Source organism: Tauraco erythrolophus, chromosome 28 (assembly GCF_009769465.1).
Source record: "Tauraco erythrolophus isolate bTauEry1 chromosome 28, bTauEry1.pri, whole genome shotgun sequence".
Classification (NCBI taxonomy): Eukaryota; Metazoa; Chordata; class Aves; order Musophagiformes; family Musophagidae; genus Tauraco; species Tauraco erythrolophus.
Window position 1 is genome coordinate 3928797 of NC_141492.1, and position 12803 is coordinate 3941599.

General features: G+C 48.1%; 1 protein-coding gene across 3 annotated transcripts; it reads right to left on the bottom strand.

Annotated features, from left to right (window-relative positions):
* Positions 1-23: 23 nt before the first annotated feature.
* On the bottom strand, positions 24-12104 carry CHERP (calcium homeostasis endoplasmic reticulum protein). 3 transcript variants are annotated; one of them, XM_086627658.1, is made up of 18 exons: positions 12053-12104; positions 11779-11952; positions 11102-11283; positions 10623-10760; positions 10238-10389; positions 9764-9875; positions 9336-9425; positions 8437-8674; positions 7906-8084; positions 6525-6921; positions 4687-4925; positions 3729-3862; positions 3359-3445; positions 2906-3055; positions 2680-2796; positions 2383-2477; positions 1648-1833; positions 24-447 (listed from the first exon to the last, which is right to left on the bottom strand). In XM_086627658.1, exons 1-18 carry the CDS (start codon positions 12075-12077, stop codon positions 443-445), a joined length of 2700 nt encoding a protein of 899 aa, XP_086483784.1. In that variant the 5' UTR covers positions 12078-12104; the 3' UTR covers positions 24-442. The 3 variants fall into 3 exon arrangements, with proteins under 3 accessions (XP_086483784.1, XP_086483783.1, XP_086483785.1); XM_086627657.1 differs by having other exon boundaries at positions 24-852; XM_086627659.1 differs by lacking the exon at positions 3359-3445 and having other exon boundaries at positions 24-852.
* Between the last annotated feature and the right edge of the window lie 699 nt (positions 12105-12803).

Below are 12803 nucleotides of genomic sequence, written 5' to 3' on the forward strand. Positions count from 1 at the left end.
TGGAAACAGTTACAAAAGGTTTGTTGTTTTGTTTTTTTTTTCTCATTTAGATTAAAGGAAGTTTCCAAGAATGTTTCATAGTTAGAAACTTGCAGAGCAGAGAAAACGGATTCTCTTCTATCGAACTAATTGGCTTTTATTAAAGGGTATATACAAAAATATAAAAAGCTTAAAGAATGTCTTCCATTACAAAGCGTTGAACATCCCTCAGAGCGCTTGAAAAGCTACACCAGTGAAACCCTCGTGTTCTGACCAGTTGGGACTGCAGCAGCTGGTGTGTAGGGGCGTTAAGTTGTAGGGTAGGTTCTAACAAGCTCGCACAGTGCTCATAGGTCACCTGTACTGGAACTAGATGCTTCATTCCCCATTTAGACATTAGGATACACTGCTCAGCATCAGTCTGACTTGATCCCAAGGCAGCACCCCTCCACTCCAAATAGAATTAACCTTTTGAGAGAAATAAACATACATTATGGAACTAGAGACATACAACCGTATCAGATAACGTCTGTATTCCACAGGAATGAATGAATCGCAATCCTGGACCAGGGAGAGCTTGGCTGGGGTTTAATTCTAGTATAAAATGGGAAACTAATTAAGAAATTTTGCAAAATAAATGGGAATTCTTAAACTTGCTAGACATGTCATAGTTACGACTGGCCTTTTTAAAATACTAAATGACAAGTGTCATAGCTTTCTGTTTTTCACCATAGTTTTAAAAGTAATTCATTTGTCACTTCCTCCAGACTTTAATCCGGATTTATACAAGTTTAATGTTTTGTAGAAGATGCAAGACATCTTTCTTCAGAGAGTCTTATTCGGGTGGTGGAGGGTCTTGCGTTTCACGCTTCACTGAAACAATAGGGAAAAGAGTTCTTACACATTCTGCAGTTACCTAAGCTGTCTGAAATGTTGCATGGAATGAGGGCTCTGTTAAGGAATTCTTCCTTTTGGGCTTTATTTGAACCCATTTTATTACACAGATCTACGGCAGCCGTAGGCAGAAGTGACTTTTCATTTAGCATGCCAATTTTTCTCCTTTTAGTCACTGACAAGTGTAGTTGTTCTACGTAACACAGACTCTCTGCAAAAAAATCTATTATTCGGGTAATTCTCTTCACCTCATGAGAAGCACCTCCACTTTTTCTGAACCTTTCCTGCACTACAGGGAATTTACTACCAGTCTTGGCTTTGGCAGAACACAGGGCTAATTGTAGGAAACCTGGAGTTGGGCAGGGCCAAACAGCAAGCGTGGTCTAACTTCATTCCAACCACAAAGACGTTCCTGCCCCGGCAGCCATCCCTCCTGTGGCACAGCTCCCTCCACCACCTTTGGGATTGCTCCTGTTTTTTGGAGGGTGACATTCAGAGATGTAGGCTCTTGGTCTTGCAGCCAGGAAGTGGCTTTTACACAGAATAGGCTAATTAATTAATGTTGTCAGAAATTAAAATACAACACAACACCTGAAAAGGAAAAGATGCTGGGCTAATCAGAGCATCCATCTACTTACCTGTGGGTTTACTTTAGAAAAAATGAAGGAAAAAATGAAAACACTTTGGATTTGTGTTTACAGTCTACAACAAACAGGACAAAAATCACCATCAAGTCTACAGAATTTTTAAAATTGCTTAGAAACATTCACTTACATTCATCTCTGGCCTTCATGCGTGCGATAAACGAGTAACTTTTGTTTCTTCGGTAGTTTTCATAAGGGTCATCTAATGCAACTCCCACTCCTTTATATTGATCCCATTTGTCTCGGATATCCCCTCCTTTAATTGGATCCTGAATGCCTTGTTCCTTGGCTCCCAGTCCACCAGATCCACTCCATCCTGCAGAAAGGACACGAAACTGTAATCCTGTAACTCTGGTTTTATTACTGGAATTCTGCAGACAGACAAACGTAGACATTTTGGAAACAACCAAAGAAAGCGTCAGTGCCGTCGAGCAGGATTGTAACAGAGCCTGAAACGACGCAGGCACTGTCCCATTTATTTCAAAAGCATTAATATGCAGAGATTCTGGGCACTGAAAAACATCAGAAAAGCCCTAAAAACTTCTAAGGGGACAAGGGGAAAGAGAGCGCAAGCCCGATCTTTCCAGTCAACCCTGCTGATCTACACCATGGGGAGATGAAATGCCTTGGGGTGGTAAGTTCTGTTTGATGCCAAACTCATGTCCCTGTCTTCCATGCCCTTCCCAGGAAACCAGCTACCATCACTGCTCCATGGTCTATATACTCGTATCTCTGAATATCCTTATGCTGCCCTTGGAATACCAGGGGACAATTACTTATGAACATGCATTAATTAATTGTGTCCAAGAGTTAGGGGCCTGATTTTGTTTCCTGGCTTGTGTACGATTCCAGAGCAGCATCTTACCCATTTTCACGAGCATCTGATGGCCTTTATTTTCTTCTCCAAGTCTTGATTCTGGTATAGGAGGCCCAGAACTGGAGCCCAAACCAGCAGAAGAACTAAGGGAATAAGAAGAACAAATCAAGAACAAATTAAATGATCCTGTTCTGACATAATGGAAGGTCATTTATATTCTGTTAAACATAAACATCCAACGTAATCCCATCCATTCTGCTAAACTATTATTTTATAAAGAGGGCACCCTTGATGGTACTTTTGCCAACAACTCATGTGAAAAGAGAAAGAAACAGAGAAGCTTACGGAGGAGTGGGGCTGCGAGACCGGGACCGGCGCCGCCGTCCCGGCGAGTACGATTTCGATCTCGATCGTGACCGTGATCGCGAGCGGCTGTGAGAAGAGCGAGACCTGCTCCGGCTTCTGGAATGGGAGAGCACACGGCATCGGGGGCACAAGTTACCAGAGCAACGTCCAAGGTTGGGATTTTCCCACCCCACCAGTTCCCGAGGTTCAGCCCCTTGCTCTCTACCTGGACTGGGAGCGCGAATAGGATCGTGACCGAGAGCAGGAGCGAGACCGCGACCTGGAGTAGGAGCCAGATGATTTTGAAGATCGCGAATTGGAGCGGGAGGATGAGCGACCTCGGCTCTTGGACCGACTGCGAGACCGAGAAGGCCCACTGCACAGACAAAAGCAGAGAAACTCCCGTGAAACTCCTGGGAGAAGCACGACAAACGGAAATACACTTCTGATCAAACTCGTATTACAAACAAGCACTGCGTTTCCGCAGACAATCCAGTGAAAACGTGAGGGTGGCAAAAACTGTTTTCTGCAGATTCGACAGAAATTCCAGCAAGTTAAAACTCAGTTATTCCATCAGCGTGTTGCTGAACAGAGTTGCCCTCTGCATTTAGCCCAAGGTATTCCTAGCACCTTCCAGAAGAACAGCATGCATCAGAAGGCAGCAGGCAGGATCTCTCACCTATTTCTCTTCTCCTGACCTTTCCTCCTCCTCGCTCTCATTTTAGCTCTGAAGAACTCGTACAGTCCGTTCTGCTCCCAGCCTTCACTGCAATAAACCAATCGCACACAGAACATACATCTGTAAAATTCTCCTGTGATCAAGGGAAACGTTCAGGATTTCTCCCAGATTTCGTAGGGAACGAAGGGTCTGGGCAAAAAGGTCTCGCGAATCTCAGCGTAAGATCAAACAGTTTAAAATACAAGAGCACTCATCATGTCAGTGTTAGAAGAACCGAGACACAGGTGAAGGAAGAGAGAGGCACTTCGTGGTGTGAGACACCTTCTCAGGGCATTTTCCTTACCATGCTGTGGGCTACACCTACTCTTACCTGTTTCTAGGCCTGTCGTGAGATGGTGGGCTATAGAACGCCTCAACTGCAGCCAGCAGTCTCTCACTGGGGGGCATTGGGGGCGGAAGACGGATATCTTTAGGATCTAAAGGTTTATACTCATGATCTTCAAGCTGCGGAAACAAAACACATTACACTTGTGTCACGGGGTGGCTTCTTCAAGAGATAAATATAGATTTAGCTGTGTGGGGACCTCACGTTTCACTACTGGATAAAAAGAACGGTCCAGAAATAAGGATTCTGCAGATGACCCAACGCTTTCCCATGCTATCACCACCATTTTGGGCTCCATGAGAAAAACCAGCACTACACAGGCTGCAGGGTTAACTGGACCACCAGGCAGGTAAAATGCAGATCTCATCCTGTCCACCTCTGCGGTACCAGTGGCAGATGGAAGCCTGGCAAAAGCTGGTGTGTGCCAAGACTAACAAAAAGCCAGAGACAGAAGAGACCCATTTGTTCATCTCACACGCAGAATGCACAAATGTATAATATATCCCCGAGGATGCTGATACAGATCCATTTCCTGTTCTCTGTCATTCTTTGTTTGCATATGTAACACCAGTGTTGCAAGACATCTTTGTTAGAAAGAACACTGAATGCCAAAACCTCGTACACAGTGGCCACATCAAAACTACAGTCCCTCTGCCCATCTAAAAATCACTGGGGACTTCTATTTTCTAAAAACAAGGGTAAGATTTTAAAGAGTAAATTATTTTTTCAGGTATATGAGCTCAAACGGCTTCCGCCATGACACAACACTTGAAAATTCTACCGTTTTCACCACCTTCTCCCCACCTCCTGCCCTTTTATACCCTACAACAGTTTTGGCTGATGGTTACTGGGCGGAAAGATTTGGAATTATAAACATCAGGTTAAACCGTCCCTATTATTGATCTTTTAATCCTACTGGTCAGGGCCCATTCCAAGCACTTACTTTTACAAGCGGAGCCATCAGTCCAGCAGGAAGATCGAAGTAGGGCACGTTTGGCACGAGGCTGGGATCATCGTGGTTCATGTGAGGTGGGCCTTGTCGCCGCATGTGGGGAGGCTGCCCGTTAAACCCGTGCGGGGGAGGCCCGAAATCCGGGTGCTGCGGCCCCCCCCAGGGAGGGTGCTCGCTGATTCCAGGATGAGGCAACCTGTGACCAGGGTGATGATGAGGAGGTCCGATTTCTGCAGAGTGGGAGGGTTAAAACGTTTTGTTTCGCTATAATAAAGGTAAGCAATCAGAGATGTACTTCAATTACTGCATTTACCCTAAAAACCAGTGTTGGCACCCAGAGCCTTGCAGATCCAGAAAACCAACGGAACTGAGGAACTAGTGGCTGGCTACACTCACAAACATCTTGCAGTCCATCTCCCTCCCTGGCCACAGGAACCGCTCTCAAGACAACAGGACAGTTAAACCCTAAGCCACTGCTTACTGCGGGACATACCGTGGTCACAAAGCACCACACAAAAGATAATGCTGGAGAACAAAAGGTTTGGGATGCAGCGGGGCAGTTACTGGTGGGATCTGTTCCCTAAAGCCGACGTACACAATCATGGCTTAGCGTGGATATGGGCACAACTAGCTCTGCCTCTGTGCCAAATCAACGTACATAAAGAAAGAAATGTGGCAGGAATTAACTCTCATGGCTAGGTGACCAAAAAATACCTTGTTTAAAGAGGTGTTTCGAGAAGAGGCGCAGATAATAGTCTGTACAGAGAAGGGAATGACATCCATCCCACCACGGATGGATGAACGTCAGGATACTCTGCTGAGCGCACGACACTGCACAGAAAACGACGCATGACCGACAACCGACATCTTCGGCGGCAGCACCAACGGGTTTTCCAGGAAAAGCCACTGCCCAATCTTCAGCCAGTGCTGTCTGACTCTTCATCAGAACTTGCACACAGTCTGCACTGCCATTGCTTCGCTGCCATGTGTTTTAGTAGACCCCTTCCTCCAACAACTTCACGTGAAACGACAGATGTTTTGAATCACCGACACAATCTAAACCAGAGCATCTTCTTCTGAGCTTAAACCTCAATTCCCCTGGGACAAGAAAAGCTGTTCTCCCTACTCACTACTACAACTCATAAAAAAAACCCAAACAAACAAGAAACTCAAAGGAAAAGAAAAAAAAAAAAAAAAAGGAACAAACTCTACTGGAAAACTTAATGACGATCCTAAATATAGCATTGTCGTGTCGCAGCACAACAGCAAACCCAACAGGAACAGAGAATTTAAGGATCATTTCTCCCAACACTACCAAGCCACATGACATCAAGGCAGATAACAAGAGAGGTTTGCAGTAAAAAGAGAGGAAAAGAAGGGCACGGATGAATGTATGGACAAGAAACAGCTGCTTCCAGCCTGTCTTCCTCTAACTTCCTCCATCTACGGAGGGCAGAGCTGACGAGCCGCCTGATGTGTAGGAGACTGAATTTACAAGCAAATGCTGCTTCTCGCCTTTGAGCTCACTATTTTTCAAGTGAAATAGTCATAAAAGGGGCGCTGTAGAGATGCTGACTTGACTTTGCATTATGATTTTGGGTTATCTGCATCCATTAGGGAAGGAGGACTCAAAAAGCAAGAAAGCTTCCAACTCTGCATATTACTTCCTACGGAGTTGTTAGCAGTAGCTTCCCAAACCCCCAAACTGAACGTTTCTCGGGAGAACCACAACAGTCCACCAAGAATAGGCTGCTCACCCCAAAGCACTAAATTTTGTAACGGCAATCAGCATCGCAACGTAAGAAAACCTGGCCTGGTGCACACTTTACCTTGAGGAAAATCCCCCTGGGGGTAATCAAAACGATGAGGATAAGGAGGCCTTTCAAAGGGATGGCGAGGTGGAAAATCATCCTGCATGAAGCGAGGTGGAAAGCGGTTGAAATTATGCGGATGCGGGGGCTGGTTGAATTGGGGATGTTGCTGATGTGGAGGAAATGGGCCTCTGAAGTGAGGTGGCCGCTGCATTCGAAATGGAGGTTCCCTTTGACCCCCACCCCATGGAGGTTGTTCATGCTGGTTGTTCCACGGTGCTTCAAACTGGTTGTTCCAAGAAGGGTCGGGCTGGTTGTTCCAAGGTGTCTCTCGCTGATTGTTCCAGCCTTGATCTCTCTGTTCGTTCCACATTCCTTCATGGTTGTTATTCCACGGAGGACAATGAGGTGGTCCCTAGTGGTGAAGAAAAGCAGCCTGGTCATTAGGCTACAAAAATAAAGAATGCAATAAAACCAATCTACCTTTCAAGAGAGGTTCTCCTCCCCGTCTACTCTGCCCTGGTGAAGCTGCATCTGGAATATTGTGTCCGGTTCTGGGCCCCTCATGTCAAGAAGGACAAGGATCTGCTGGAGAGAGTCCAGCACAGGGCCACAAAGATGATGAAGGGAGTGGAGCATCTCCCTTCTGAGGAAAGGCTGAGGGAGCTGTGTCTCTTTAGCTTGGAGAAGAGGAGACTGAGGGGGACCTCATTAATGTTTATAAATATGGAAAGGGTGACTGCCATGAGGATGGAGCCAGGCTCTTCTCAGTGGCATCCAATGGCAGGACAAGGGGAAATGGATATAAGCTGGAACATAGGAGGTTCCGCTTAAACATGAGGAAGAACTTCTTCCCAGTAAGGGGAACAGAACACTGGAACAGGCTGCCCAGAGAGGTTGTGGAGTCTCCTTCTCTGGAGATGTTCCAAACCCGCCTGGACGCGTTCTCGTGTGATCTGATCTAGGTGGTCCTGCTCCGGCAGGGGGATTGGACTAGATGATCCTTTGAGGTCCCTTCTATTCCCTGAATCCCCCCCAGAAGCCCTGTCATTCTGGGATTCTTAAGTAAACATGGCCTGTAGGCAACACGCACAAGTGAAAAAACTTTCCGAATACAAGGTCTGAACAACTGCAGCTTCAGAGAAAAGACAGGAAAAGATGGAACAGCTCTGTACTCCAGACAGTACTTCTTGTTCTACGTGTTCATAGGGAAAGCATGAGGGTTGCCAAACTGAAACACGATTTAGACTTCGCCTTTAACTGGGCGCAGCATGAGAGAGCTTGGCATTTGAATCTGGATTTGTAACGTTCGCAGCTTTTCACCACGCTTCCCCAACCAAGGTGGTCGTTCTGAACCTCCCCCTCTCTTTTTACCCTGTTTCAGAACTATGTTTCTTACCTGTTGTTGACCCCATGGTGCCACAGGGTGAGGCTGGTCAAACCAAGGTGGTTTATTTGGAGGAATCTGATCATGAGATCCAGGGCCACGTGGTCCACCAGAGGCAGGATCCTGCACTCCGGACCCTGTTGTGTCGTACTCTGCAGAACCAGCTAGAGGCAGCTGAGATTTACCATCATCTGAAACAAATTGGAGACTATGATAAGCATCCAGGTCATACATAGTCTTATTAATAAAACACCAGCGCCCCTACAACAGGCTCCATCTGAATTTTGTTGGATGTGTAAACACTGGGCAGAAATCTATTACTGGGAGAGAGGATTTCTGATCCATTTATTGTTTGCCTCTTTGTTCTTTCTACATTCAGGCATCAGACTGTACCAGCTGCGAGGCTTAAAGAGTTTCAGGCTTTTGCCTCAAACAAGCCAGCATGGCACAGTAGCTCACCGCTAAAAAAGAAACGAAAAATACATAATCTCAGAGTGTTGCCACCCGTTGGTTTCTGCACAGGCCCCCAGAACAGGCCAGTACCTGCTTGTGTGACCGGAGCAGACGGTGGAGCCGAGGCTGGTGCTGCTGGGGGGGCCTGAGGCGGGGGTGTGGATTTCACCTCGTTCTCCAGAGGTGGTATTTGTATCTGCTGCTGCTGCTGCTGCTGCGTTAAGCTGTTGACAAACTCTTCGTGTTGCGTTTTCAGGTTCTGTATCTGCTGTTGGAAGGCGACTTGCACAGGCTGTACTACCGTTGCATATTCAGTGATCAAATTGGCCTGATAAAAAGAGATAAATTAAGAAGTTAGCGCTGCACCTAATCCAGTCATCTTATCTGCTCACTCAGAATCTCCTACATTGTTCTCCACTCCCTCCCAAGAAACGCAGGAGAACGCAGGACAACCTGCTGGCAGACAAACCCATTCACACTATGAAGCTCTGCAAAGATTTCCAAAATATTCTCTGCAAAGGTTTTCCAAAATATTCTCTGCAGGCTGAATCCCCTGTCTGTATTATTGCCCAGCTTTCAAATACAGCTAAAATCAACAGCATTCATTATTAATGCTAAAAATTAATAGTTCCTGCTGCCACAACAATTTTTACACTTAATGTGTTCAATTTAAAGCTATGGCTTCTTTAGTTTCCTTTTTACCAAACACTTATTTCCATAAAAAAAGAGCACACAGCCAAATATGTACAGGGCTGCAGTAGTTACAAATGCAAATAGACTTTCTGGGATCGTATCAGCAGCCGAATTATGGAATGTTTGAAATAACAAGGTTATGTTTTACACTATTTTCGTAATCCTTTGTAAACAGCTTCAAGGGTCGGGAGGGGGGAAATTAATATTTACCTTCCAAAAGAGGAAAACATTTCCTAAACATGTTTTCAAAACGTTTACATGAATAAGAAAACTGTTACTTCTCTTTCGTGGCTAACCTGGTACTGGCCGAGTCCCAGAGCTGGGCTCTGTAGCTGCTGAATAATTGACTCATCAAAGTACCCATTTTTCTCCCACAGTTGAAGCAGCTGCATAAATTCAAGAGTGAAAGATTTTTAGAAATGATGCACAATAAAAGAAAAATTGAGGCACAGCATTTTTACGTCTCTAGCTTTGTCAAAATTCCTGAGATTTCAGCACTTGTCTTTGACCCACCCAAGGCTCAGATGCATCCAGGGTTACGATAACTTTTAAATGAAGTCGAGGGACTTTGAAGTTCTCGTTTGAACATGAATTAAAGCACATCCTGTAATAGACTTGAGGAGGACAATCACAGTAGAAAAACCTCAGTGGTTCTCTTCCATCCTCCTATTTGTGAATTTGCCTAGCACTAAAGCATGCAGTGAAACCACAACCAGATACTCACTCTGGCAATTTTCTGTTGCTTGTCCTCCTCCACCGCTAGGAAACTGGTACAATAAATAGGCACAACCACCTTCTGCAAAGCAGCCAGAAGATCTCGTGCCTGCTTCCGCTGGCTTCAGAAAAGGAATGGGAAGGGAAGAGTTACTGCCTTTCACTGTAACACCAAGAGCATTGCAATATTCAATTCATCCAAACTTCTGCTATACTAAAAGTAGTGGATTCATAAAATAGAGGGCTCCTTCCTTTATATTTTTACTCTAAAGACTGGTTTGGAGGAAAAATACAAAATTGGTAAAAGCTGAATATTATTATTAAAGCGCTAGATCTTTGCGCCTGCCATGGACATCTTAAACAGCTGCTAAAAGTAACGAATATATTGAAAATAAGCGACTGGTCAAACTAACAACGTATCCAGCAGAGAGACTTCACCACATTAATCAACACAACAAGCTGAAAAGCACAACTGAACCCTTACCAGTGGTGCAGCACATCATTGATTAGGTAGATGAGATGCAACCGAAGCTCGAAGTGAGCTCCCTCCGCCGTGATGCGGTTCCGCAGGTGCCCGGCCATCAGCTCACAGTGCGCAGGAGATTTGGCATTACTGAACATCCAGTTCTTGCCAGCCTTACAACAGCAAATTTTAAATATTTCAAGTTAGTCTGATGTGTTCGCATCATATGGACGTCCTAGAACTCCGAAATAACTGCAAGAAGGGAAGTTTTCGAGTAATAGCTATCATCTCACCTACCATACAACAAAACAATAAAGCTGCTGTTTCCTGTCCAGACAATCTCCAAAACCAAACTGTACGTAGTCCATAACGCCACCAGATAACTGTTCAGACTGAGATCACTTACTGAGATTGCATCTTTCGTACAAGTGTCAATTATTGGCTGCAACAAGTTGTCAAATTCGTTCATATCTAACTGAGTTTCCTCCAAAACTTTCTGCATTTGTTGCTCAATGGCAAGGGCTACAGCTGATGTGACTTGCTCCTATAAAAAAGGAAAAAAAAAAGAATAAAAGAATTATATCACACTCAATGTTCTTTTGAAGAACTACGCTGCTCTCCTAACTGTAGGTAGCTACCTCAAAGACCTCTAACAAGCAATGTGGCCACATATAAACGTTTTAGTTATTTGGTTTTGAGAAGACAAGACTCTCTTCATTCTTCAGGAAAAGTCCAGTTTGTTTCCACCTCTAAAATCTCTCCATCACGAAAAAAATAATTGCAGGAAGCAAGCGAGGACGAAACTTTCCTCTCCCCCTTCACTCCTAATTTTTACAGCCGCCAGCAGTCTAGGATAAACCAGGTGAGTGTTGATCTTAAACCAACCTGTCTCATCGCCAGGAGATGCTGCTCCTGCTGCTGCAGGTTCCACTGACTCTGCTGGATAAGTTCCTCCACGGAGGGAGTGCCCTGAGGAGCGGGGATGGGCGCAGCTGGTGGGAGAGACGGTTGTGGCAGCGGCTGGATCTGTGCAGAAGCCTCGATGTCTTGACTTTGCTTGCACAACACTGTCAGCCAAAGCAAACCTTTAACGCGAGCCCCAGGGAGCCCATCCGGTTCCAGCCCCCCCGCCACGGGCAGGGACACCCCCCACCGCCGCACAGGAGAACCGCGCGGGCTCCAGCCCGGCCCCCCGCGCTCCGCGGCCCCCCGCCCAGGGCGGACGGTGCGAGGGGAGCGCCGGCAGCTCCGTGCTCGCTCCAGAACGGCTCTAACACCCGACCAGCCTGCGGGGCTGCTGCGCGGAACCGCCGCGCTCCGGAGGGCCCTCCGGCTGCGGAGCTCGGCCCAGCCGACTCCGGCCCCACGATCGACGGCGTGAGCAGAGCGGCGGGCAGCGCTCGGCCAACGCCCTGGCACTCGGAGGCTGCGAACCAGCCGCGGCGGGGCAGAGCGCGGCCAGGACGGAGAAAAGCGGCTCCGGGAGCCGGCGGCCGCGGGGCAGGGCGGGGGGGGGGGGGGGAGCGGAGCGCGCCGCGGTGCCGAGCCCCGGCCCCACTCACGCTGCTGCTGCTCCAGGGCCAGCTTGTACTTGTAGTAGCCGTAGAAGTCGCCCCCGAAGAGGAAGGAGAATTTGGGGTTCTCCTTCTGCTTCTCCATCGTCATCTTCTCGAACTCGGGCCCGTTCCGCGCCACGAACTGCGCCAGCTTGTCGATGACATTCCGCAGCTCCTGGTCTGGGGGGGAGGGAGGCACCGCCGTCAGCCCGCGCCGGCCCCACCGCCGCCACCCCGCTCCCCCCCCCTCGCCCTTCCCGCCCCCGCCCGGGCCGCTCACCGTCGGGCGGCAGCGGCATCTCCATGGCTGCGGGACAACGGGGCGCCGCCAGCGCTAGGCCGCACCGGCCGGAAGTGCCGCGAGACGCACGCAACGGCCGCGCTTTACGGCGCCGTCGCTATGGAGACGGCGCGCGGCGCAGGGCACGTGCGGTCGTTCCCTTCCCGCCCTCCCGCAAGCGGCGGGCGGGACGAGGCGCCCTGAGGGGAGCGCGGGGCCGGGCGCGGCGGGGCCGGCGGCCGTCAGGGCCAGCCCCGAGCGCGGAGCTGGGCGAGTGAACACGTCGTGTTTCATCCCGGGGGACGATCCATGGCAGACGGACGGAGCGGTGTGAAAGGAAACAGGGATGCGTGGGACTCGGTACGGAGCGAAGGGAACCTGAAATACGATCGTTAAAAGAAAGCGCAGGTGCTGTGCAGAGACATTTTAAGACTTAAGCACTATTTAGGATCACAGAACGGTTTGGGCTGGAAGGGACCTCACAGACCATGCAGTTCCACCCCCCTGCCATGGGCAGGGACACCTTCCACTACACCAGGTTGTCCAAAGCCTCATCCAACCTGGCCTTGAACACTGCCAGGGATGGGGCAGCCACAGCTTCTCTGGGCAACCTGGTCCAGTGCCTCACCACCCTCAGAGGGAAGAATTTCTTCCTTAGATCTGATCAAAATCTCCCCTCTTTCAGTTTAAAGCCATTGCCCCATGTTCTGTCACTCCTTGTCTAAAGCCCCTCTCCAGCTTTCCTGTAGCC